The sequence below is a fragment of the Triturus cristatus genome, chromosome 2_2 (assembly GCF_964204655.1).
Source record: "Triturus cristatus chromosome 2_2, aTriCri1.1, whole genome shotgun sequence".
NCBI classification, from domain to species: Eukaryota; Metazoa; Chordata; class Amphibia; order Caudata; family Salamandridae; genus Triturus; species Triturus cristatus.
Genome location: NC_140582.1, coordinates 1,213,657,219 through 1,213,670,278, shown reverse-complemented (window position 1 = coordinate 1,213,670,278; position 13,060 = coordinate 1,213,657,219). Strand labels below are relative to the sequence as shown.

The following is a 13,060-nucleotide window of genomic DNA, read 5'->3' as shown; positions in this document are numbered from 1 at the left end:
AAGGAGCAGACCGTCTTTCTTTAGGCCTCGGGTCTAGCAGCGATGGCCCACTGGTGTGGGCAGAGGAATGGGCACAATTGCTGCTGCAGGTGCAGTGTCACCGGGTCTCAAGGGTGTGAGGTACCAAAGGAACACATATTATGGCTGTTTTACCATCATTCCTGTCTTATATTAGGACTCAATGCTCACTTGTTGTGCCAGTGTTGCTCTGGGCATTAAACCGAGGGCACCAGAGAGAAGAACATTGAAGCAGAGGAGACACCTTAGCTAGGGCCTCAGAGATCGCAGAAAGGAGGCTGGGGGGGTAACAAGGGGCAGCGGAGACGGCCCCCTTCACAAGGCCTTAGCTCACATTAGTGAGGCAGGTGCAGTGGTGCCCTGCTCGGGAGTGTGAGGATGATGACGTCTTACTTTATAATAGAGGCATGCTGGAGGGCATTAGGGCTGAGGGCATCCTGGCTGCGAAGAGGCGAGACACACATGGAATCTCATTCTATCTGAAAGGGACAGAGTCTGTTTAAATTTGGGGTGATGACCAGGCTTGGCGGGGAAGGGGTGAAAGAGGCAGAGGGGACACCCTGCTACTCAGGGCTGCAGCTAGAATTAGTGCAGAAGGTGCAGTTGCATTGGGGCCCAGGAATGGGAGGGGCTCACAAAACCCCAAATAATGGGAGTCGTTTTTTTTGTCTATTTCAGGTTTTTTAATGTATTTTCTCATAAGTCTCACATTTAGTGTGGCTTATAAGATAGTAAAAAAACCGCCTGTGAAATGATCTCATACACGCCACCCCCTGTGCTCAGCCCTGCTCTTCTCGCTTTCTCCAGTCTTTCCATAGAGTTTTGGAGGGGGACCCGACTTCAAAATATTTTGGGAGGGGGGCTCAGTGTAAAAAAGATTGAAGACCTCTGGCTGAGGGCAACCGCAGACGGGTGGCATCATGTCACACCCATTGCCCCAGCATCATGGCGAGGGTCTGAGCGTCCATTTTGCCTCACTGGCATTTTCACCAGGGGGCTGGGGTCCGCTTTCAAGACCTGCTTCCTGACAGTTGTGGCCTCCCACGATGTGAGGCTGGTTTCAACATTTTTGCCACAGTCGAGGATGCTTTCGTGTACTGCACTGTACACTGCAAAAAGGGGGATGGATAAAAAGGGATAGCAAAGGAGAGAGGAAAAACACATGCACTCTTGTGGCAAAAAGGAAAGAAAAAGCAGTGGAAGCAGTGAAAGGGTGCGCTCATCCAATCAGAAACAGAGTAAAACAGCCATTACCAGCTCATAGTACCCAGGAGGGCCGAAGTGCCACCTGTCCTGACAGGGTGAAGTGCCTCAACCCTGAGGCCTTTTGATGTGGAGCCATGCGCGCTGCGTCAGTTCCAAGCCAATAATATAAGGCGAGAATCGGCCAATCCCCGCACTCATACGAAATACCCTAGCTCTTGACGAGGATCAAAGGTCTCAAGGAAGCTACATACATCTGTAGAGGATCCCCTTCTAGCGAGATGAGAGGAAAGGAAGAGGGGCAGCCTTTCAGTGAGTCTGAGCTCTTGGAACAAGAGAGAAGGCAGCGTGTGGTGGCTGTGGGCACAACCCTCTTGCGGCGGGGCACTGTGTGCCAACGGGCAGGCGACGAGGCACTTCAGAGGTTGTGCCTGGCTAGCGTGTGCCACAAGGCAGGCGTCGAGGCACTTCAGAGGTTGTCCCCTGGCTGCGTTCATCCCCACCCACAGAGATCCCTGGCGCACTCGTCTCTGCCCTGGTTCTCCCCCCTGGCACCGCAGGGCGCATTGGTCGCAAGCCTCGTGTTTTATTGTATTTTACCCAGGATGGTAAACCCTCTTTCTAACGATGCTGTGGGAGGGGGGGGGGGGGGCGATTGGAATTAGTGAGTGAGAGGCAGATGAGAGATCTCTTTTGAAGACTTTGATCCGCTACATAGGATCTCCCGCCCTCCGGCGCTTCCCACGGAGACAATCTATAGGCGAGCAACTGTCCAGGACAATAAGGCACAGACCACGGACCGTGGGGCACAGGCCATGGAGAGTGAGGCACAGACCACGGACCGTGGGGCACGGGCCATGGAGAGTGAGGCACAGACCAAAGACCGTGAGGCACGGGCCATGGAGAGTGAGGCACAGACCACGGACCGTGGGGCACGGGCCATGGAGAGTGAGGCACGGGCCATGGAGGGTGAGGCACTGACCACGGACAGTGAGGCATGGGCCATGGAGAGTGAGGCACAGACCACGAACAGTGAGGCACGGGCCATGGAGAGGCACGGGCCATGGAGAGTGAGGCACAGACCACGGACAGTGAGGCACGGGCCATTGAGTGTGAGGCACAGACCACGGGCCGTGGGGCACGGGCCATGAAGTGTGAGGCACAGACCACGGACAGTGAGGCACGGGCCATGGAGAATGAGGCACAGACCACGGACCGTGGGGCAAGGGCCATGGAGAGTGAGGCACGGGCCATGGAGAGTGAGGCACAGACCACGGACAGTGAGGCACGGCCATGGAGAGTGAGGAACAGACCACAGACCGTGGGGCACGGGCCATGGAGAGTGAGGCACGGGCCATGGAGAGTGAGGCACGGGCCATGGAGAGTGAGGCACAGACCACGGACAGTGAGGCACGGGCCATTGAGTGTGAGGCACAGACCACGGGCCGTGGGGCACGGGCCATGAAGTGTGAGGCACAGACCACGGACAGTGAGGCACGGGCCATGGAGAGTGAGGCACAGACCACGGACCGTGGGGCACGGGCCATGGAGAGTGAGGCACGGGCCATGGAGAGTGAGGCACAGACCACGGACAGTGAGGCACGGGCCATGGAGAGTGAGGCACAGACCACGGACCGTGGGGCACGGGCCATGGAGAGTGAGGCACGGGCCATGGAGAGTGAGGCACAGACCACGGACCGTGGGGCACGGGCCATGGAGAGTGAGGCACGGGCCATGGAGAGTGAGGCACAGGCCACGGACCGTGGGGCACGGGCCATTGAGTGTGAGGCACAGACCACGGACCGTGGGGCACGGGCCATGGAGAGTGAGGAACAGACCACGGACCGTGGGGCACGGGCCATGGAGAGTGAGGCACAGACCACGGACCGTGGGGCACGGGCCATGGAGAGTGAGGCACAGACCACGGACCGTGGGGCACGGGCCATTGAGTGTGAGGCACAGACCACGGACCATGGGGCACGGGCCATGGAGAGTGAGGCACAGACCACGGACCGTGGGGCACGGGCCATGGAGAGTGAGGCACGGGCCATGGAGAGTGAGGCACAGGCCACGGACCGTGGGGCACGGGCCATGAAGTGTGAGGCACAGACCACGGACAGTGAGCTGGAAACGCCGTCAGGGTTATACGGAGTCGGTCAGTCCCATAAGGCAGAAATCCTGACCCTCCCCCCAGCGGGCTGGAACATTGACAGACCAGTAGAGCCACGTAGGTGTGCACCAGCCAATCAAGAAATCTCACTTGCTTTGTGATTGACACTCTAACCACGCTTACTACCCCTGGCTGACCCCTGAATCTGGGAGAGAGGCGAGCAGCAGAGCCTCGTTTCCAAAGCCTGCGGCGCATGAGTGAAAGTTGGAGACTGCGAAGGTTTTGTAAATGCTGCAAAGTCTAGGCGAACAGCGCCTAGAGTCCCGCCCTGGGCATCACTGCGCTATATGAGAGTATCTTACTCAGTTTGTTCAGTTATAATGGACCCTTGAAAGCCATAATTTGGAAATGGGACGTCAATGGCTGAAAGAGGGTGTCCAGGAGAGCTGTAGTGATCACCATGAACGTGTTTCCATAACTTGCTTTTTATATAACAAGCCCTAGAGGACGAGAGTCCGTTTTATATGTGAATAATGGTTCCTTGGAGTCATAATAGTGTTACAGAGGTAAACATGCAGGGCAGTGACCACTGCTCCATTTCAGACTCTTTACTGCCACCCTGGGCTCAGCCGTGTGCCAGCTTGCCTCTCACACGCGACCACTGCCCCATAGCAGACCCTTCACTGCCACCCTGGGCTCAGCCGTGTGCCAGCTCGCCTCTCACACGCGACCATTGCCCCATAGCAGACCCTTCACTGCCACCCTGGGCTCAACCATTTTCTAACTCACCCTTCACACGTGACCACTGCCCCTTATCAGACCTTTCAATGCCACCCTGGGCTCAGCCATGTTCTAACTCACCCCTCACATGTGACGTCTGTTCCATGTCTGACCTTTCACTGCCACCCTGGTCTCAGCCATGTTTTTGCCCACCCTTCACATTTGACAACTGTTCCCCATTACACAGTTCGCTGTCACCCTGGGCTCAGCCATGTTCTAACTCACCCCCCACATGTGACGACTGTTCCACATTACACAGTTCGCTGCCACCCTGGGCTCAGCCATGTTCTAACTCACCCCTCACATGTGACGACTGTTCCACATTACACAGTTCGCTGCCACCCTGGGCTCAGCCATGTTCTAACTCACCCCCCACATGTGACGACTGTTCCACATTACACAGTTCGCTGCCACCCTGGGCTCAGCCATGTTCTAACTCACCCCTCACATGTGACGACTGTTCCACATTACACAGTTCGCTGTCACCCTGGGCTCAGCCCATGGTCTAACTCACCCCTCTCATGGGCCTTGCGCTGCAATGTATTTTTTGTCGGAGTTTAGTCAAGCGCTGAGCAAGCAGAGCCCTGTGTTCTTTTGCAGGCGGTGCACTAACATTGGTCACTCGTAGCTTGTGAGTGTGAACCATCAGTCACTATGGATTCAGCCTCATTTCCCTAATGCACCAGAAGGCACAACCATAGAAATGCACTACGTCATGATACACGGTTTCTATATGGCGCAATGTTCACCATTCACATTAGGTGCACAGGGCATTCTCATCAGAGGTCTGTGGTTTGAGGGCTGTCCCAGGGAAGGTCCTGTGGATCCCCAGTACTCAAGGTGTGCCCTGATTGGACGGCAGCCTCTTCCCTCTGACGTGGGCCCCTCTTACAAGCACAAGAAATCTTTTGTCTCAGATCAAGATAGCGGGAGATTTTACGTCAGATTAGACGCCTCTCTCATCGTGCCATGCTTCATCATCGACGCCTACCCACACCCGGGTAGGGTGATACCACCAGGGTGGACTCTGGGAGTTCTTAGATAAAATGAAACTGGACAGTGCAGCGATCCGGAAAGGTGTGTTAGGTATTGAGTTAAAAACACCTCACAGTTTATCCCAAAGCAAATCTTTTATTAGTAGGATACTGGGGGTGTGGTGAAAAATATGAGAATAACAAGGTTATAGTTGAGAGTTATTACTCAATTAACCTTGACTTAAATGAGTGCCAAAATGTTTCGGCCCTCATAACGAGCCCAAATTTATCTGGGGCCTTCTTCAGGGCTGAAGTCCTATCCCTGCATGGAACAGCTACAAATGAATTCTATGTGTGTGTAAAAGGCCTAGAGCTCACCCAAGATTATAATCCCTCTGTGGATCATACCTTAATTGTGGGTTATTTAGTCATCATGCGTGTCTGGCGCTTGGTGCCATCCTGTATTCACACTTGTGTCAAGGTACTGGCACCGCCCGTAGCCTACGGGTTCCCGCTGCTCAGATCACCGCCGACTCTTTCAGGGTGTGAATAGGCGCAGATGATGAAGCAGGTCACGATGAGTGAGTGAGGCGTCTAATCCAAGATCTTTGGATACCGCAGGAAGACAATAGATTTTTGGCCGGTTCTCTTTTTGTTCATGGTCCAGTTGCCCTTTTGTGAGCGACCCCGAAATCTTTGTTATTGGCTGGAATGCCCCAGAAGTGGGAGGAAGAGTCGAACAGGAGCAACCAGGGGGGTTTAGTCCTGGCACCTTGGTTTAACTTCCTAATATAGAAGTAATATCAGTGCAGCATTTACTGGCGCGCGCCTTGAGCCTCAAATCACTGACAGTTAACAGCGCCGTTATTATCCCACTGAAGCAATACTCATTTTATTCACAAGTATACCTATCTAGCTAGCCATTTATTTATCGCTGTCTGACTAGCCATTTCTTTGGACTGAGCACAAGTGCCTAGAGGTTCCTCACAGGTTCAAATCCTGGTGGATCCACTCAGCTATTTATCCTTCTGAGGTCGATAAAATGAGTACCATTGAGTTGGGTAACAATAAACATCTGTTATGCAGCCTTATGATACCCTAGAGTGAATATGCACTTTATAAATACACCTTATGTTATGTCATAATGAAAGGATAATGCAATTAACAGTACAGAGGAAAGATTAAAGTCGAGATGTAGGTTGAGAGTCTAGGCCAGCAGCAGGCGCCGAACCCATTGACTTATCCTACCTACTGTCAGGCAAAGGTGATAGACAGGGGGGATATGTTCTTCATCTGTGAAGTGCAGCCAACGCAGGATGTGTTCAGAGTTACTGGCAGCCACCTCTCTCTAGCTCCACACACGCCAGGAGTACGGTGCGGTGCCAGATGTCACAGCGCAGGTGTTTTACATATATTTAATTTTGAATGAGAGGTTTTGGAAAGTGGAAGGAGTGAGGCTGAGACACACAGTGAATGAATCGGGTGAAAATGTATGTTTGCAAATCATAGACTAGGTTTAAACATACGTGGAAGTGTCCCATTTCCGCTGGTTCATGCACATTTCATTTTGTCAGAAGCCGTGGACATTGTCTGGTAGACCAAGGAAATAGTAGAATCCCATTAGGTTTTCAGCGTGAGCGCGGGGAACCCTTAAATTCTTACACCCCAAGAAGACACCTCAATGGCACCCCGCGTGAGGATGGGTCGGGGTATGCGTTAAACCTTTCAGGAGCCTGTGCGCCCCGAGACAAGGCACCAAACAGCATATCAAAAAGGCAGCTAATTAAGTAAGGACAGACTCAATATGTGAGTTCTAGGGCAGAATTATAAAATGTAAAAAGATTTATTACTAAATTTAAAAGGGTACCGTACAGAAATCATAAGTGCCCATTTGCCATGAAAGCTCAGTGATAGATCTATACAGATTAAGAAGCACAACCAGAAACATTCTAAGTCTCAAATGAGCAGCAAAATCAGTAAGAAATCGGACAGCATACCGAGCGGCATCGGAAATGATCACCCCACAATCAAGGATTTCTATAGGAAATCGTCTTATAGAACATAACTAAAACTGCACATTCATCACGGTGTGAGCCAAAGAATTAAAATGTTGGCAAATCATTGCACCGTCTTATTACATGTCATATTACCTTACCTTCTAAGTGCTATCCCACTATGGCTATTGATTCAGCCCTTCTATGCTAATGTCATCCAGAGATGGCACTACAAACGAGTTGCAAAAACAACATGAACTATAGTGAATGAATGCCGCACAGTGAGGTAGCGGAAGACAACTTGAATGGGTGCCACATTACTGAGTCAGCGTTGGAAAAGTTTTCTTCGAGAACAGCACAAACAATGTCAATGGGAATTAACAAACATAACTTTCCTTGACTGCGTGAAGCAGATATAATTACCAGTGTACATGCAAGGTGAGACATCCATTTTAAACAAGATGGCGTCGAGGCCAACTGAGGCCTACTTAGCATAAGCCAAGAAAAGGCACTTGAACAGGCCACAGTAAAACAATAGCATTAGATAAGTGTAGATGTTATTAATGCACACTTTTATATCATCATCATATTTCCTTTATTTCAATTCAATAGAACCATACAAGGTACATTGTGAAACATTTCAAATAAAGGAGCAATAAAAACATTCAAATTCATTAAAAAAAAGAATTATAAGAAATGCAAACTTGTTTAGGAAATTACAGTCCAACAATACAAGTCTTATCATATTTTAAGATCCATAATATTAGAATAAATATTAATAAAAGCTATTAAAAAGAAGCATCCCAAAGCTAAAAAGATTTGTAAATAGGTATAGTAATAGCCTGCAAAGATATTTGGGTAAGACAAAAAAAGGGATTTCAAAGCCTATCATAAATACATTTGAGAAAAGATATTAGGTGTGAAAAAGATATACTAAAGCCAAGGAGTTTACAAAGAGGAATAATCCAGCGTGATCGCTGTTTAGCATCGGCTTTGCAAAAAAGAAACAAGTGTTCAACGTTCTCAGGTGCTTGAAAAGCTATCAGGCACAGATTCAATATGTCTCCCTTTTTCGTCCAGGTACAAATGAACGTGGCCAACGGTAAAATACCTTACATAGCCCAAATGGGTGATCTATTAGCAAATCTTATGATAGACCATTCTCTTTGTTTTAGACTCATGTTTCTGCACCTGTGCTGCCCATCTATGGGAATCTACCAATCTTGTGCCCAAATAGTCAAACTCATGTACCCTATCCAATGCATCCCCCCTAGGAACCCCTTACTCTTGGATGTTTTCCTCAGGGCACCAAAGACCATGTACTTAGTTTTGCTGCTGTTAATTTCCAGGCCATGCTCTGAACAAGAAGTATTGAATTTGTCTAAGAGAATAGATAGACCACGGGGAGTTTTCAATATTAACAGATTGTCATCTGCAAAAAGGAGAGGTGGTATTTTATAATCCTTCACCTTTGGGGGATCATTTTCGCAATTTAAGAGGCTGGGGATGCAGCCATTTATTTACAGAAGAGAGAGTGTAGGTGCTAAGATGCACCCTTGTCTTACTGCTCTCCTGATTGGAATGACTTTCTTCAATTCCCCAGTAGGGCCCCACCTTATCCTCGCAAAACTTTCAGTATATAAAGTCCCCACGGGACCCCGATCTTGTGCAAAACCCCCCAAAGGTTTGCCGTATGGACAAGATCAAACGCAACAGGCAGATCCACAAAGGCGACATACAGCGACCCCCTCTCAATATCTACTATCTTCCACTTGATAGGCAGGAACCTCACATTTATACATCCACAAACACTCCCATATAAGGACATCTACAATGAAGATGTATGAGGCAGATTTATAGATAATGACCTCTAGTGGGCATCGGGGTTCTTAGTGACGTCAAAGACAACTCGAGCTTCACTCTCATTGTCTATTTAAAGTCATTTCAAACCCCTCGATTAAAAGATTCCCTTTTATTCACATTTACCCTTCTATAATTGTATATGTTAAATAAAGTGCTCTTTTTTTATTTTTTATAATTGTATATGTTAAATAAAGTACTCCTTCGGGGTTAGATTAGAGACTTGCCCCTCTTTAAACATCATGCAGAAAAATGTATAACTCTAGCCCTCGCCTGCCTCCCCTGTACCACGGATGGATCGCTATTAGGAAAGACCAAAAGACCTGTTTCCTCAAATAGTTTCCTGAAGTCCACGTGTCCCTCTGTCTTGGGGAAAGATTAAAAAGCACACAGATAAAAAAAAACTGCTGGACTGTGCAGCTCCTTGTGCACATATTGTTAACAATGATATAAAATATACGTAGAGCAGGGTTTGGTTCCGCCCCGAGGAGCATTACTCGCTCGCCTTAGGCTACTGACTTCTCGGTGGCTCATTCTGCCCTCCAGGAAGTCCTTCTGTTGGAATCTGAAAAGTACCCTCAATCATCATGTTCTTTCTTTATTTTCTACATGCATTATATGTAGAAAGCAAACCTTTATTTGCTACTTTTTTCCAGCACTGGCAAAGCCGATAGGTGGATTTAACGTGAAATACAGCTTTTTGTGCATGCAACGCATGTAAACAGCATTTGTGAATCTCTGTGTTCACGTGTGTTTTCACAATAAAGCAGGGCTATTGGCTTTGTCAACACAAATTACATTTACGTAGGTGCTATAAATACCACTGCAGCCATATGTTATCACTTTAGCTAATGACTAGAAAAACGACATTTGGGAATAAAACATCTTTTGGTTGTATACATTTCACTTTTGCACAGTGTTAGATGCCTTGACTTTATTTCTACAGATGTATTATTCGCTCTTTGAAGGGCTCAGCACAAAAAGTCTATTTGACAAAATGTCCTAATGACATCATGCAAGTTGTCGTATAGATGAAATAGGCCTCTGGCCCGGTCACTGGCCACAGAAGGTCTCTATTTAAGGTGCCATGAAAGAGGAGAGCTGTGACTGCGCGCACGAGCTGCTTCTTCTCTTATTACAGCCATTCAGTCTCCTTTTGAGTCCTAATTTATTAATGAAGCAGAGTAAGTGGTCCCCAGGAGAAGGCGGAGGGAGGGAGAAAGGGAAAGGTAAGGACAGGAGGCAGGCTGTCATGAAGAAAGCAACTCTGACTCTTTAGTCCTGCCGGAGCACCCATATTCTTATATTTGTTTTCCACCTCCTATTCTCAGGTTCTTCCTCAAGTTTTTCCTGAAGTGCAATCAGAACTGTCTGAAGAATGCTGGAAACCCCCGGGACATGAGGCGGTTCCAGGTATGTGGAGAGGTTTACTTACATGTTACACTGCAGATAGCTCGACAGCATGGGGGAACCTGGGAGGTGATAATGGAACTAAAAGAGGAATGCCAGACACCCTCAGACATGCTAGAGGTCCAGGTATGTGGAGTAATTAATTTGGAAGCATGTTATACTCCAGGTAACCCGACATCATAGAGCATCAAGTGGGGATAATGGTAGTATCTGAAGAATGCAGGAAAGTACGCCCACCAAACATGAGGTAAGTCAAGATAACCACAGGCAGACCCTCCAGGATTTTGTGAGTTTGTGATTTGACAAAACCATCAAGAAACTGGGACTTTTGGTAAAATCCAGCCATTTTGTTTGACCTTCCTTATACTGACACTGACTGTTGCGGGGCCAATAAAAAGCGGGTGGGGAGGAGCCAGATGTTTGCTTCCTCCCTCTCCTGTGCTGCATGGCCTCTGGCATGGCATAATGGAACTAATGCCAGCAACTCTAAGAAATGAGGTGGTGCCAAGGATGTGGAGAAGTTTACACACATGGTGTTGCACAGGTAACCCTGTGCCTCTGGGGAGCAGGAGCATACAGGATGGGGCTGTTGGAAATATGCAGCTAATCCGAGGTACAAGGAGTGTTACATGTATGTGCAGAACATTGCATGTATTTTATCCTGTAAGCGTACCTCGTGTCACAGGGACACGACGATTGGATTATGGCTGGAAGTGCAACGTGAGAGTTGTCATTATGCACATTCAGAAATTAGGTTGGGGAAAATTCACAAGAGTCAATCAAATTTACAGCCCATCTATTGGATTATTGCTCAAACAACTGAGTTAATTATATGGGATAAAATCCCCTCTGCCTTCCATTATAAGAAATTTGCTCAACACCGTGGAGTTCCATAACCATATAGAGAAACAAGGTTGAAGGCTAAATTACTTTATACAGTCTCGGAAGTCCACAGTGACTTGCAATGTCTTTATAATGTATGTTGGGGTACTTTATTCCTTATAATGCATGGCCATACTATCACCTTTCCCTCATGCTATTTTCACATAAAAAGAGAGGATGTCTGCAGACATGAAGCATCTGTAGTGCAAAATTAAAAAAGCAGTTACATATTTGTTTCATGATACCATAATAGAATCAGTTGAATGTAGGTCAGATTTTAAAAACGCTGTAGCTCAAAATGATATCCTCACTTTCCTAACATTACATAAAGCATACAAAAAATAAACATTTTGCCATAAATATCTCCTTTCTGCTGATCTCACGGTTCATTTAGAAAAAAGAAAAGCAAGTTCTCATTTTTGTTGTTAAAACTGCAGCTTTAGTTGTGCTCTGCTCTCTTCCTTTCCTCTTGGGTGCTGCCTCTGGCAGCCTGATTGTGACATCAGATCTCAGCTGTAATAAATTATTGCAGGTGACCAGCTTCATCATTCGTAATTCTTTATTACAGGTGACTAGTGACCTCTCATCTCACGTATAATAAGGAGATTAGAGATGGGCTTTTAAATTTGGGATTCCAGGCTCCAAATCATGATGTATCTCATGATGAGTGCCAGCTGCCTGGAACTAAAAACATTTTCCTGTCACATGGACCATGTGGCTGCTAGGGGCTTTTATTCAGCTGCCTGTCGCTGATAACTGCACCAATGAAGTGAGGACCCTAGCTGGAGGGCGGATACTGTTGTTCAAGCCCCACCTGCTCTTTGATTGGCCAGCATGATTCAGTGGCGAGCTGGAATCTCTTTTGAAGCCCTAGACAGGGACTTGGTGTCTGTGATCTGCAGACCCTACGACAACCTTTAACCTTAGCCAGATGTCCACTGGTCTGTATTCTGTGTCTATGTGGCCTGCTCTCTTTGACCAGCATTGCTGCTCAAGGCTAACGTTCAAAGGACATTTCTTCCGTGGGATTCCTGTTTCAGGTGGGATAATCAGTGCTTAATTTGAGCCGTTGTTTTCCGGTGGTCGGCACCGGCACTTTATTCTTAGAACCAGTACTTGTGACAGTCTGCCACATGGGGGCGCTGCCTGCCAAATCTGGATACGAGCACACTAACAGTTGTTTATTAATTTAATATACATTAACAATCACTAGTACGTGCCATCCAAGCCCATCTTATAATTTTAGGGGCCTGTAATAGTCTGAATTGTCACTCTTGTGGGAGAGTGATGGTTTGTAGTTGTGTTGGTGCTGTCCTTGGCAGCGCTGGCAGGGGCAATGGATGGTGCAAGCCGCCGTGTCCTCCTGACGAGGGCCCTGGAACACACTGTGGTACAAATTAACCTCTGCGTGGTTGGTGATAAAGAACTTGTGGTTACAGCCCAATGTACTCTGCATGCCGAGTCTATTGAAACATTGTACTGGGGTTATTGCGGTCTAGTGCACCCAGGGGATTCTTTTTCCTCTCACGTATACAAGAAACAAAACCCTTCCTGCCATCAATGGTGGCCACTCTTCCTCACGTGAGTTTACGTGTGGGAACAGGCAATGGTTTCAATGTGTCAATGTGGGTCAATCAGTCAAACATTTATAAAGCGTGGCACATCACCCGTGAGGCTCTCGAGGCGCTGGAGATGTTGGCTGCTGCGTGCTGGGTAGTTCACTCGTTCTTTCCTAAATTGCTGGAGCGACGGTGCGGTCCTGAGGTGCGGGGGAAGGTCGTCCTATGCATTGGCTGCCAGGTGTGAGAAGGCGCGTCCTCCGCTGTTGG

The 13,060-nt window shown here is 48.1% G+C and overlaps 1 protein-coding gene across 5 annotated transcripts in view; it reads left to right on the top strand.

Moving 5' to 3' along the window:
- The window catches only part of LOC146863413 (transcription factor COE3-like), a 464,528-nt gene that overhangs the window by 310,984 nt on the left and 140,484 nt on the right, over window positions 1–13,060 (top strand). For all 5 annotated transcript variants that reach the window (XM_085642844.1, XM_085642843.1, XM_085642842.1 and 2 more), the window contains exon 7: window positions 10,271–10,352. In XM_085642844.1, the coding sequence (XP_085498970.1) occupies window positions 10,271–10,352 (82 nt within the window). The remainder of the gene's footprint in view (window positions 1–10,270; window positions 10,353–13,060) is intronic.